The sequence below is a fragment of the Ursus arctos genome, unplaced genomic scaffold (assembly GCF_023065955.2).
Source record: "Ursus arctos isolate Adak ecotype North America unplaced genomic scaffold, UrsArc2.0 scaffold_1, whole genome shotgun sequence".
In the NCBI taxonomy this organism is placed as follows: Eukaryota; Metazoa; Chordata; class Mammalia; order Carnivora; family Ursidae; genus Ursus; species Ursus arctos.
The window spans coordinates 51,041,894-51,055,808 of record NW_026622763.1 but is presented as its reverse complement, the minus strand read 5'-3'; the positions used below and the strand labels follow the sequence as shown (position 1 = coordinate 51,055,808).

General features: G+C 45.4%; 1 protein-coding gene and 1 pseudogene across 1 annotated transcript in view; one reads left to right on the top strand and one right to left on the bottom strand.

The window, feature by feature from the left end:
- LOC113250780 (plasma membrane ascorbate-dependent reductase CYBRD1) overlaps positions 1–13,269 on the bottom strand; it is a 33,866-nt gene extending 20,597 nt beyond the window's left edge. Inside the window, exon 1 of the mRNA XM_026492571.4 lies at positions 12,983–13,269. Coding sequence (XP_026348356.1) covers positions 12,983–13,175 — 193 coding nt within the window. The 5' untranslated portion in view covers positions 13,176–13,269. The remainder of the gene's footprint in view (positions 1–12,982) is intronic.
- LOC113247844 (G protein pathway suppressor 2-like) lies at positions 3,095–4,950 on the top strand (annotated as a pseudogene).
- Positions 13,270–13,915: the final 646 nt, after the last annotated feature.

The following is a 13,915-nucleotide window of genomic DNA, read 5'->3' as shown; positions in this document are numbered from 1 at the left end:
TTCTCCTTTCACCCTGATCCTAGGACCGCCCTGGGCTCAAAGTATGTAGCTCCATAAGCATATTTTTTAAACTCTTATTTTGAGATAATTGTAGATTTGCATGCAGTTCTAAGAAATAATACAGAGAGAGCCCACATACTCTTCACACAGGTGGTAACATCTGTTGTTACCACTGGTAACATCTTACATAACCATAGTACAGTATCACAACCAGGAAATTGACATCAATATAATCCACTGACCTAATTCAGATTTCATTAGTTTTATTTGTGTATGTGATCCATAAATATTTTTAAAATAAATATAAAACACTTTCTGCAGGCTGATCAAGGACTAGAAATAAAATTGAAGTCAACTCAAACATATGGTTTCCCCTCCTTATGTTTTTTCTCCTCTGATTCAGTGGCACACCGTATATGATTTTCTAGTTATCAAGAAAAGCAAATGCCTCTTTACCCAATGACTTTGTGACCTTTCATCCACACAGTAGAGCCTTCTGCAACCTGTGTAATCAGGCAGTAGTAAAATAAAAATGTGGATAATATGAAAATCTAATAATACATCTCACCCTCTTCTGGGTTAACCTCATTTATTACACACACACACACACACACACACACACACAAACTGAGCCCTTGCTAGATAGGAGGCACCTTGCTAAGTGCTCTACTTGTTTACATTTATATTATAATTCTTACCTCAACTCTGTGAGGAAGGTACAATTACCATCTCCATGAGCATTATATAGAGAAGGAAGCTAAGGCTCAGAGAGGTTAAGTAGCTTGCTTAATCTTAGCAAGTATTTTGAAATGAATATTATTCTTGTCGTCGTCATCATCATCATCATCATCATCATCCTATCACCCAGGCATTGCCCTCATCTTAGATGAGGGAACTTGAACATCTACACATGAAAAGAAAATACTTGGAGTATGTTTGCTTGAAAAGCAAATTATGAACAATAAATCACAAGAGCTTTTTCTCCCCAATCCGGATCCTGTTATATTAAATTTTTCCAAAGTCAAAACTAACCTCTGATGTTAGAAGTCAGGAGTAGTTATCTTGACTGAGAGAAGTTACAATAGTTCCCAGGAAAATTCTCAGATGTCTGGGATGTTGTTTCATGATCCGGGTATATGAGTGTGTTCATGTTATGAAAACATGTAACTTATAATTTAGATATTTTTCTGCATGTATGTGGTTCTTCAATAAAATATTTACCTAAAAAAATGTTCAGTGAAGAATTTTTACTCTTCTAAATACAACAGGAAACACAGGAATGTGATAAAACTAAAAACTCTTTCCCCTTTAAGTGTTCAAACTGGATTTTTAAACCTTCCACATTTACTCAAATGATTTTAGACTGGTTGCACACCAGCTTTCCTTCTCCAGCAGTAGCATGAATCCAATCTTCTACTGTGCATTTGTGGTTACCAATAACATATACTGTCCCATTACCAGAGGAGAAAGCCCTTCGGGGCTTCGGGCACAAGAGGTGCTTGCCTCTGATTCACATGAGCCCAGGCAATTATGGGTTTTCAGTCCCTGGGTCTAGTTTAGAATTCTTCAATCTCCTTTTTTAGTTTCTTGCTCAGGTTAGGGGGCTTACCCTCCCTCCATCGTCCTATATTATCTTTTATTCCTACCAGCTTTAAGTTCTAGTTTATACATCTTTACATTGGCAAAAATCGGAACATCTGTTAAGTTACATTCTGTAAGATTGAAACAGTTCCTAATAGTTTAAAAGTTAAAACAACATTTTTGTAAGCTCACAAACCTAATAGCGAATTAATCTCTACTAAGTAGGCAGCCCGTGGAAATTGGAGAGGCTCTCGTGTGAGTGAGGCATGGGGTTTTCTGCCTGTCCTGGCTATGTAGAAGTTCTGCTACAGAGTTTACTATCGTTCAGAATGCACTCTAGGTAAATGAGGGCTAACTGCAAAATGTTGCATTTGCATAAGGTGTTTACATGTTTTTAAAAATGTATAAGTAACCAAACTATGGTGAACTTCAGGAGAAAAGGGCAATCTTAACAAATCAAACCACATTTCTTAAACAAGAAGCTACTCTCAACAGCTATAAAAATTGCCTGGAGAGCAGAATTTAAGTATTTCTTGCTTCTTTGGCGTGGCATTTACCTAGACACCATTCCTGAGGTTCAGTGAGGAGGAAGAAAAAGGTCTCATAAGCCCATGAGGAGGGGAAATGGCATCAAACAGCTACTTGTAACGCAAACAAGGGTCTTCTGTTAGAGGCCCTAGTTGGCAAGACCATTTCCCCCCAGAAAATGAAGGAAAACATGAACACATGTATGTGAGAAATACATTTTAAATCTTTTTAAAAGAAAAATTATTGGTAGTGGAATATGCTCCTGTGATAAAAAGAAAGCAAGGAAGGAAAGGAAAAGGGAAATCAACACCTGTGTTTAATTTTTTCGACAAATGAAGATGAAACTACAGTAACTTGAATTTATTAGAAAATTTCTCTGCTCCTCACTGCCTAAGCAATTCAGAATATGTGAAAATATATACTCTCTGAGATGTAATCTCTGGTTTGACACCAGTCTCCCATCCATATACCATTACAGAACTATCTATACGTAGGTTTGTCTTAGAGCAGGCAATGCAAATTTAGAATCTGTCAAAGGGTATGTGGAGAGAGGAGCACTTGGAAGAATTGTCCCTAAACACAGAAAACAATTTGACTCTAATTCTTCTGTGTTTAAATCTTGTGATTCATGAAGGTAGGAGCATGTCTATTTTGTTCCTTGCCATATCTCAGCATTTAGCACACAGCCTGATATTAAGTGTATGTTGAAAAAATAAATTTAAAAAAGTACAGTAATTTATTCAGTATTCCCCCAGCAAATAAGCAGATCCTCTTTTAAAATGTGCGAATCAAAAACTCAAGACAGTTTGTACTGCTGATCCCAGTCTGAGCTCATATAAGACCAAATGGTTCTTTCAAGTAACAGGTACTCTATACTTGGGCCTACTTAAGAGCTTTACATTAGCTTTAAGTGAACCCCAAAATAAAATAGGTTACTGTTCGAAGTACACTGTAACTTTAAAACACTTATAAATTCTACTTAAATATGGTGTACCCACATTACACTTTTCCTAACTCTTCGAACGAAGTATTATTTGACATCCTCGGTACGCGTTCCGAGCAGTGTTACCAACTCAAGTCTCCCGTGCATCCCAAAATGTACCAGACTGTATCTAAAGACCTCAAGTTTCAACGTAAAAGCAGGGGTCGAGGGTGCCTGAGTGGCTCGGTTGGTTAAGTGTTTGCCTTCCGCCCAGGTCACGATCGTGGAGTCCTGGCATCAAGTCCCGCATCCGGCTCGCTGCTCAGTGGAAAGCCTGCTTCCCCCCCCCTCCTCCCCGCCCCTCACCCTGCTCACGCTCTCTCTCTCAAATAAATAAATTAATTAAATATTTAAAAAAAACCGAAAACGTAAAAGCAGAGAACTCTTTTACAATAATCTTCTTGGAGGGTTGCCCGGGTGGCTCAGTGGGTTAAGCGGCTGCCTTCGTCTCCGGTCATGCTCCCAGGATTCTGGGATGGAGACCCTAATCGGGCTCCCCGCCTGCCGCTCCTGCTGCTTGTGCTCTCTCTCTGATAAATAAATAAAATCTTAAAAAATAAAATAAAATAATCTTGGAAAGGCTCGTGCAGCGGCTCTCAACGAGAATCTGAACTCTGAAGCACCGAGGCTGAGGCCCCGGGCCGCCGGCACTGCGCACGCGGAGCACCCGGGGCTGGATGGGCCGGGACGCCGGGGACTGCAGCAGCAACGGCGGGCGGGCTTCCCCCTGGGCACCGCCCGCGGCGACCCCCTGAGCGCCCGCCTCCCGGTAGGCCTGGCAGTGACAGAGCAGGCACCCCCTGCCCGAGGGCCCCCCGCCGCACCACGCCGGCCCTTCTGCAGCGTCCCAAGCTTCCCGCCGCCTTGGTGAGGCATTGCACCGGGACATCAAGATGGAGCCGGCGCGCAAATGGCCGGAGGGGGAAGAGGGGGCCAAACTGGTGGAGCAGGAGAGAAGGAAGAAAAAGGAGATGGAAGAGAGAATGTCACTAGAGGAGCCCATAGAACAAATCCTGAAGTGGCAGGAGAAGCTTTGGGCCCTAGAGGAAGAGAAGCACCAGCTTTTCCTGCAGCTCTAGAAAGTTCTACGTGAGGAAGAGAAGCGGACGCGAAAGGAGCAGAGTGACCTGAGCGCTCCGACAGCAGCTGCGCCTCAGCAGCGCCTGTCTGTTCACACAGGAACTCACCTTCTCCGCGTGCAGACGAGCCCTTGGAGGACACGGTCACCCAGGCACCTCATGGCGGCTGACAGGGCCAAACAGAAGTGCGGACCCCAAGTGCTTAGAACCTGGCACGACGTGGGCTCAGCAGCTGCTTTCGCAGGGAGCCCAGAGCACGGTCCATTCCAAGGCAGCCCCCGCGGTGCCTCTGGAACCGCCTACCTCACTATGGACCCACTAAGCCGGCCTTTAGCCCTCGTCACCAGGTCCGTGCATCTTCGGCGTTTCTGGCAGTGCAGCACCTGTCTCAGCCACAGCCCTAGCTCCGTGCAGTGCACTTTCGGCCCACCCAGACGGGTTTCTTCCAGCCTGCTGGTAACCTGTCCCTACAAAAGCAGATGGAACATGCGAACCAACCAACGCACTGGCTTTTCTGACTCTTCCTGCACCCTATGCATCCCCAAGCTCTGCAAGCAGCCCCTGGACTCTGCCTCTCCCCAGCTTCTGGGGAGCGGGCAACCAGCAGGGAAGTCGGGCTTTGCAGCTACCAGTCAACCTGGTCCTGGGCTCCCCTTCATCCAGCACCTCCAGAATTTGCGGTTCTCCCACAAGTGATCATCAGATTTTTATCATCAACCTGACCCCCACTCTCTGACATGGGTGAGGGTCCGCGGTGTGTCCCAATCCAATAAAATCTACTTGCCCCTGGAACAAAAAAGAATCTAAGTTTTGAAACATGCCTGCGTATTCAAACTGTCTCACTGCATGAATATCATGTGACTGAAAACCTTTAGAGAATCAAATTGCAGGAAGGGATTTGGATGATTTGGAAGATTTGTTTTAGTATCTTGGCACTTAAGCATTTCTTCGAAGTGACTGAAATCACCACAAAGGCAGCTAGTTGGTATCAAATAGTGTGTGAAGAGAGAAAAATTCAATTAACTGCTAGACATTTATAAATATCCAGAAATCCTGCATTGTTAGAAACATCGGCTGTATTTTCGTATGCCTCATATCAATATTATAACAGATTAGAAATAGTACTGGCTCTGACATCACCTCTTTGACCCTGGTCGGGCATTTGATCTCTAAAATTAGGCACTGAACTTCAAATCCTAGCCAGCTCTAAATATTTAGGGCTCAGGTTTTCTACAAGAAAACCATAACTCAGCTCTAACAAACTCAAAAGGGAACAATTTGTAGGCAAGGCTACATTTTATTCATTTGTTTTACACAGTGTCTGGCATACAGTAAGTGCTTAATAAATGTATGCTAATTAAATAGGATGATATATGAAAACTGAATGAATGAATGAATGAACTTAGAAAAGTACAGCCTAAGTCTGTATAGTTATTTCAAAGCCTATCTTGGCCTTTTAAGACAGGAAGAAAAGAAGTTATAACAAAGATTTCTGGTCTAATTACTTAAAAGAGAAAATTGTTCTACTTTTTAAGGGAAAAATTTTAAATCCCACAAAGTCAAGATAGAAAGCTCTAGCAGACGTCACTTGTACACTGGAAGGTAGGGACTGGATTTGGTCCATAGATGTGTTTTGTTTGATCAGCACCATGTTTGGGGGGTTTGTTCTGATTTTGTGGCTGGTTTACTTTTAGATTGAACCAGTTTTTAAAAATCTGGATTCTCTTGAATAATGGGATGCTCTAGCCACTTTGGGCTGGCATCCCCATATAGCCAAATTTGCTGTAGCTAAGAGGTTTCCTATTTTGTCCAGAGTAGGCAGTCTCCAATTCTTTACAATCTCCCCTCTGCCCTCCACACACACACACACACACACACACACACACACACACACACACACACACAAAAGGTATTTACCTTCTGCTGCATGAGGATCTGACCTCTGGTTAATTGTCCTGATAAACAGATACCAGTGGCTTGACACCAACCGTTATTACGCAACATCACTTATAGTGAAAATGAGCCCCTGACGGACTGGGAGAAACAATGAAAAATCTATAAATACCTGATAAGAATGCCAAACTTTGGGCTTCCCAGAGTGCAATGATAACCGTTATATCCTGTGTTGGTTTCCTAGGGCTACTATAACAAATTAGAAAAACTGAGTGGTTTCAAACAACAGAAATGTATTCTCCCACAGTTCTGAAGGCCAGAAGTCCACAATCAAGGTGTTGGCATGACCGGTTCCTTCTGGAGGCTTTGAGGCAAAATCCAGTCCATCCTTCTATCCTAGCTTCTGGTGGCTGCTGGCAACTCTTGGTGTTCCTTGGCTTGTGGACACAATTTCCACCTCCATCTTCTCATTGATTTCCCCTCTCTATGCCTGTGTCTCATGTCTTCTCTTTTCTAAGGTCACAAGTCATTGGCTTTAGGCCCCACTCTAAATCAGGATGATCTCATCTTGAGATCCTTAACTTTACATCTGCAAAGACACTACAGTCATATTCACAGGTCCGTAAGATTAGGAGTTGGACATGTCTTTTTGGGGGCCACACTTCAACTCACTGTATATCCCTGCAGCGACACTGGAAACCAGGTCTGTAGAGTATTACAAAATTTACTGGCTCCTGTGGGAGCTTGGGGACCTTAAGCTCTGATCCCATCAATGCAGATCTTGGTGTCTGAACAGTCAGGTTCAGGCTGGTTTATGGAGGGATACATGGCTGCTACATGAACTATTGCAAAAAGGATGCCCTTTGAAAAAGAATACCCAATGCTACCCCGGCAGCAAGCTCTGGTTCCTGTCCTACATCCTTCTGAGCAGGCAAGTGCCCAGTGTGGTCTTGGCAGTCATGTGTATATGAATGTTTAGTTGAACACAGGAAGACACTCTGGTGGGTGCTACACCACTTCTCATATATACTTTATAAGCCATCCTTGTAGGTATGGCCCCTGGTTTAGAGGACTGACCAAACTTTCATTAATTTAGTAAATAATTATCGAATGCTGATTATATGTTCAGTAACGTTCTACATATCATGGATACAGAAGTGAAGAAAACAGACAAGGGAGCTTGTGTTCTAGTAGAAGACAGACAAGAAATGAATAACTAACTAAAATACTTACTGGTCAGAGTCTGAAAACACTGTATTTTGAGTTTGGAGTCAATATAATTTTCTGAAGGACTGGATGAGAAGTATGACAGGAAAAGAGGAATCCAGGATGACTGTATGAATGTTCAGAAGGATGAAGCTACCATTTACAGAGATGGGGAACCTGTGTGATGAGTGGTTTTGGAGGTGTGAAGAAGATGGAAAGTTGAGGTTTGGACATGTCTATTTGACATCCAAAGAGAGAGTCTGAGTAGACAGATGGATATGTGGGTCTGGAGTTCCGGGGAGAGGTCTAGGCCAAAGACATAAATATCGGATTCAGTGAATAGATGGTGTTTAAAGCCACGAGCCTGGATGAGATCACCAAGGGTATGAGTGCATCAACAAAGCAGAAGTGGTAAGAAGACTGAGCTTTGGGCACTGTAAATTTGAAGGATGGGGGAGATGAGAAGGAACCAGCAAAGAACACTGAAAGGCACAGCCAGTGAAGAGAGTAGTGCCAAGAGCACGGGTGTCTTGGAAGCCACGTGAAGGAAGTGTCCCAAGGAGGTCAGTTACACCAAACGCTGCTTTCTGATCAGGCATGATGAGGGCTGAGAATAGACCACTGGAATTAGCTACCTGCTTGCCAGTGGTAACTATGCTAAGAGCAATTTCGGTGGAGCAGTGGAATGAAAGCCTGACTGGAGTGGGTTCAAGAGAGAATGGGGGGGATACTTTTTCGGAGATACTTTTTCGTCAATACTGCAGGTGTTGACAAACATTTCCAAAAAGTTCTGTAGTAAGGCAAGCAGAGAACTGAAACAGTAGCTGAAGGGGGAACATGGAGTTAAGAGCGTGGTTGGTTTTAAGATGACAGAAATTATAACATGTTGGAAATAACCCAACGATGGGGAGAAACTTAATGATGCAGAAGGAAAAAGGGAGTATTAATGTCTTTAGGTAGACAAGAGGAGGCACAGGTCGTACTTAGGTGGCACCATTCTAACGTGCCTGAGGCCTTAGAAGAAAGATGCATTTCCAATATAATCTGATGCCCGTTCTTCCCTGATAAATCAGTGCTGCCACACTGGCTACACAGGGTAATCACTGAGGGGCAAGGGAGGGCACTTTTACTTTCGATGCTACCATTATCATCACAAATGAGTAAAATTGCATTTTGTTACTAACGATTTACTGATGGTACAGAACTAATCACTCATTCATCCGATAACTATTGGCCTACCATCTGCCAGTTCCAGGTGTTATTTTAGATGCCAGATATACAACAGTGAGCAGAATAATCATTTCTAAAACAGTGTTATTAGTTACATTACAAAGAGATCTGCATGGATTTATTTATGACAAAAAATTGTGTTTTGGGTTGCCTTGAATTATGTCCTTATGCTTTGAAAAACCTTCTTTTCCCTAAAATTGGTAGGTTTTATCAGCGGCGCCCCCAAAGCTGGTTTTGGAGTAGGCATCTGGGGCACTTTCTCCCTTGTCTTCTTCGTCAGGCTCTACCCTAAGAGCCTTTTCATGTACACTTAAGTGGACTTGGAATGTGGTCACTTTAAGATGCATTAATAGGATATACCAACTGCCTTTTAAGAACTACTCAATTTCTTTTTCTGAGTCTTTTAAATGTGACTGAAATGTAGTTATATTCTCTCACAAAGCCAACCTGAGATCATTATACGATTCAATTTCTCTCCCTTCAGTTTATACAATAAACAGAGGTCCACATGTCCAAAAAGAAGGAGTATAGAATTGCTGAGACTTCTATTCACCAAAATAATATACTTGAATTTTCTACCTTTTACCAAATAACACATTCCACCTTGCTGAACCTTTTAAAGGTCAACTGCCACTTGGAGAGGGTTGATTTGTTTCAGTCTTTTCTGTGGCCTTCTCTTCAAGGGTTGTTTCTCTGATTTCCTGGCAGTGTACTTACTTCATGGGAAACATTCCTTTTAGAGAAGTACAAAGCCTCTTCTAAAGTTCTTTGAAACTCTTCCTCATTCACGTTTACTAGATATCCCACTAGTTCAAAATTTTATTTCAGTTTTAGACATCCTGTGGTCTGTTATACTATTTTAGAAAACATGTATTTCCCAAAATATATTTGGACTATGTGTGTGTAGGTGTCTGTGGCCCTCATGCACAGGCAGACAATTATTTTGTAACTTTTGTGCTCACTCCAGAGCTCACCTCTTAAAGGTGTTTCACAAGACTCTTACTTGTTCTCAGACGGTTTTAAATATCATTTACTGTTTGTGCATTGGATTTGTAAGGCATTCGATGCTTAGAGTAATAACTGTAATTCAGCTTTCCCTTCCTCATCTCTAAATATTTGGGCATCACAAACTCAATTGCATCCTGTTCATTACTAGAGATCTGAAACAGCAAAACCTAAACATTTCCTCCCTGAAACAATTACACACAGTAAAAAAGCCTGTTTTAACACGGCCAGTCTGTACTGTGTGTTTCCCTCCTGGCCTATAATGTCGACTCTTTAATGCTCATCCTTCCACTGAAGCCCTCCTACTGCTGGACCTGAGGAGGCCCTCGCCCACCAAGATTTGTAAAAACTCAGGAGTACTATGCATGTGCCTGTGTGTAGGGAAAAGCTTATGCTTATGTCAATTAAATGCATTATCTCATTAAAGTGCTTTTCAAGTCTGGAATCCAAATAGTAAACAGGATGGGGAATGTTGACAGGACAAACATTCCAAAACTAATACAAATACTGTAACTAAGCTTTAAGAAAACAAGGTTTGCATAAAAGCAACAGATGAGAATTTCCAAAATATCCATTTACATGCTTTGGGGTTTTTTTAAAGAGAGGGAGAGAGTGGGGGAGAGATGGAGAATCTTAAGCAGGCTCCCCTATGTGGGGCTTGATGTCACAACCCTGAGATCACAACCTGAGCGATAATCAAGAGTCGAACGCTTAAAGGGCTGAGCCATCCAGGCGCCCCTCCATTTGCCCAAAAGTGAGTACGAACAGATTAAGAAAAGCCCAAAGTTTAGAGAAACTAGAAATCCTTTTAGGAAAACTCTAATGGACTCTAACACGAATAAAGAATTTTAAGGTGTATTTTAGATGACGTTTTTGCTTCTCTTTAGAATATTTTGCAGAGGGGTGCCTGGGTGGCTCAGTCCTTAAGCGTCTGCCTTCAGCCCAGGGCGTGATCCCAGGATCCTGGGATGGAGCCCTGCATCGGGCTCCCTACTCCGTTGGGAGCCTGCTTCTTCCTCTCCCACTCCCCCTGCTTGAGTTCCCTCTCTCACTGGCTGTCTCTCTCTCTGTCAAATAAATAAATAGAATCTTTAAAAAAAAAAAAAAAGGAATATTTTGCATAAAGTAAGCATATTGTCATAAAGGCAGAGAAATGAACCTTGAAAATAAGGCCACTAAAAACATAGTGCTTCCATGGGTAAGGTACTTAACTGCTCTGTGCCTTGGTTTATTCTTAAATACCTGTGAAAGAACCCACTTAGTGGGCATACAGAAAGCACTCAATCAACGTTAGTGATTGTTTTGTGACTATCTCCTCTTTGGTCGGTCAGGAAACAACTAATATCGTCTGTGTTTCCCTTACCCTCACAATTATGAGAAGACTCTAGAAAGTTGCTTGGTTTTAGGAGCTGCTCTAAAGTGCTGGTTGGAAGAGATGAAGAGACTGTTTCTACTATGAGCAAACAGAAGATGTTGACAGCCCTGGCCAAACTTAAGAGCTCCACCACGAAGGAAAGAGAGTTTCTGATGACGGCGATTTTGGAACTTGAATATGTTTTTCTCATTTTCGGCCAGTGGCAAAACAACCAGGACTTACATAACGAAATCACTTGGCTGGCTGGTGGCCCTCACACCCCCATGCCTATTGCAACCCAGGCGGACTAAGCACGAGCAACGCCTGCCACTGCATCTCAGGGTGGGAGGATGCTAGCTGCACCTGCAGAAGGCCGCCGCATACGTTTTACACGGAAACAAAACTCTTTTCTTTGGGAAGGAGGTCGGAGCTCTTTTGTTCGCTTGTTTGTTCTGGAGAGCCAGATACTGGTGGAGAAAAGGCAGCCTGCTCAGAGGCAAGGCTTAGACGTTTCAGCCCGTGGGCACCTCTTTCTGAAGCCTTTAGGCTTCTCTCCATTACCTTCTGAGACAACCCCAGCCCACGACTTTCTGACTTCTAAATACTTTATCCGCCAGGCCTTGACTTCCCTTTTGGAAAAGTGGCTGCAAATAAATGGTGCTAGAGCTTCCTCCAGCCAAACAGCAGAGGAAGGAAACTGTCAGGACACTGAGCAGCACTATACAACCGCAATAAAAACTGTCATGGATTGGGGGGGCGGGGGTCTGCACACAGGCGAAATGGGTCAAGGTGGTCAAAAGGTACAAATGTCCACTTACAAAATAAGTCCTGGGGATGTAAGGGACAGCACGGTGACTACATTAATAACATTATATTGTATATTTGAGCTGTCGCTAAGAAAGTAATCTTAAAGGTTGCTAAGAGAGTACATCTTCAAAGTTCTCATCACAAGAAAAAACGTGTAGCTGTGTGAGCTGGTGGATGTTAACTAGACTTACTGTGGTGACCATTTCGATGTATAAATCCTATATATAATCATAACACACGGCCATGTTATACACATGAAACATATAATGTTAAACGTCAATTATATCCCAAAACAAAAACAACAACAGAATCTGCCATCAACTGAATCCTCCCTCATCCCAGAGAGCGCAGGCCCAGAGCTGGCTCATGTGGGGCCAAACGTGGACAAAGCAAACCCCACGGATGTCTCAAGCACCAAGCACCTCTGGGAGCCAGGTGCCCGCAGGCCCCATCTGGCATCTCCAGCCCAATTCAGGGGCCAGCGCCCAACAGGAAGGCCCGCAGGGGAAATTTCGCTGGTCGGCAGCCACAAAAACAAGTTGGGCTAAAGTCTGTCCAGGGACCTGGCAGGGCAGTCTCACACCCTTTTGAGTCCTGGAGGCGTCCCGGGCTGGACTGAACTGAACGCTCACCAGAGTTGATGCTTTGGTTTGGTCCTGGCCACCGGCTGACCGGCCCCTCCACTCACGACTGAGGCTGGGACAAGAACAGACCAATTCTCGCCCCACCATTTTCCCCGTTGCCCTTCTCTCCTACCTGCAGCCCTGAAGAAAGTTCAGAGAAAGGCCTCGCCTGAAGAGCGTCTCTGTGCCCGTGATGGCGCAGGCTCTGGCCACAGGGGGCGATTTTCCGGGCTAATGGGCTAGGAACGCACTCCAGCCTCCCTCCTCCGTTCCGGTTTCTGGTGTCAGGCGGGTATCTCGAGTGCGCCCCGGCCACTCGCAGCAAAGAGTTAAGCAAGTGGCGCCGGCGTAGCGGGCCACCCTCCCGGCTGCGGCGGTGCTCAGCCGCCCCCCCCCTCGAAGCGTCTGGCGGCGATCCCCGGGCCCCGCGCGCCGCCCCAGGGCCGCAGTGCCCGCCAGCCCACGTCGGCCGAGTCACGGGTCTGCGCGCCCCCGACCCCCGACCCCGTCCCGCCGCCGCGCCCCGCCGTCTCGGCCCCCGGCACGCTCCGCTCATGGTTCCCGACCCCGCGCCGCTCGCGCGCCCCTCTCACCCCCTCGCTCGCCCACGTCGGCCCCACTCGGCGGAGAGCGATCGGTCCGGGACCCCGGCCGGCGCGTCCCTCCCCGCTGCCTCCCAGGAGGTGCCCAGTACCGATGCCCTGGATGAAGACGAAGCCCGTGACCATGAGCACCGGGTGCCAGTTAAACTCGAGCGCCGTCCCATCCCAGCCGAGTCCCTCCCGGTAGTGGAGGACCCAGACGAGGGTGAAGATCACGGACAGGAAGCCGACGAGCAGCGCCGACACCAGCAGCCCCAGAAAGCCCTTGTAGCCGTCCATGGCCATCAGAGCCCCATACTCCGCGCCGCGGCAGCCACACGAACTCTGCCAGGCGGCGACGGCGGCTTTAGGGCTCTGGCTCCGGGGAGCCGCCTACGCCCGGGAGGAGGGGCTTCCTCGCCAGCCAGCTAGAATCTCGGGGCCGCCCCCTGGCCGAGCATCCGGTAACCGATCCAGTTCGTAGTTCAGAGCGAGAGCTGGAAGGATTCCATCCCCACCGCTTGCTTTTAACTCCACCCGTGTCTCTTATTATTTGTGGGATGACTAAGGCAGTGGTGCTACCGCTAGGTTATGAGAAGAGAAGATGGAAGTGTGTGTTGATTTTGATTAACGAAGCCTCCTGAGCCCCAGCCCTGAGGATTGGCCGACTTCAATCCATGCCAGGAATGTGCCAAGGAGGCCCTACGTAGCAAGGAAACTCCTTGCAGTTTGCGCTTTAGAGAAGGAAGACAGACATCTCCTGGACCCTGGATTTGCCTATATAGAGTGAGAAGTAATGGATCTTAAAAGTGCCCACCTACACAAACTAATTTGGACCAAAGCCCCACTTTGGCGAAGTGAAGCTTCACTCTTCGCCCTCTTTCCAGCATTACCGTTGCTCTTCTCCATTAGACTGTTGTCTGTTGGTGTTAAAGAAAACGTGGCTCCGGCCGTTAAGGCTTCTAGAATGCATTTGCGAACTTTCACTTCTAGCCCTCTCCTGTAACTCATTTCCAAGGACTAGTTTACCATATTGTCTTGTTGCC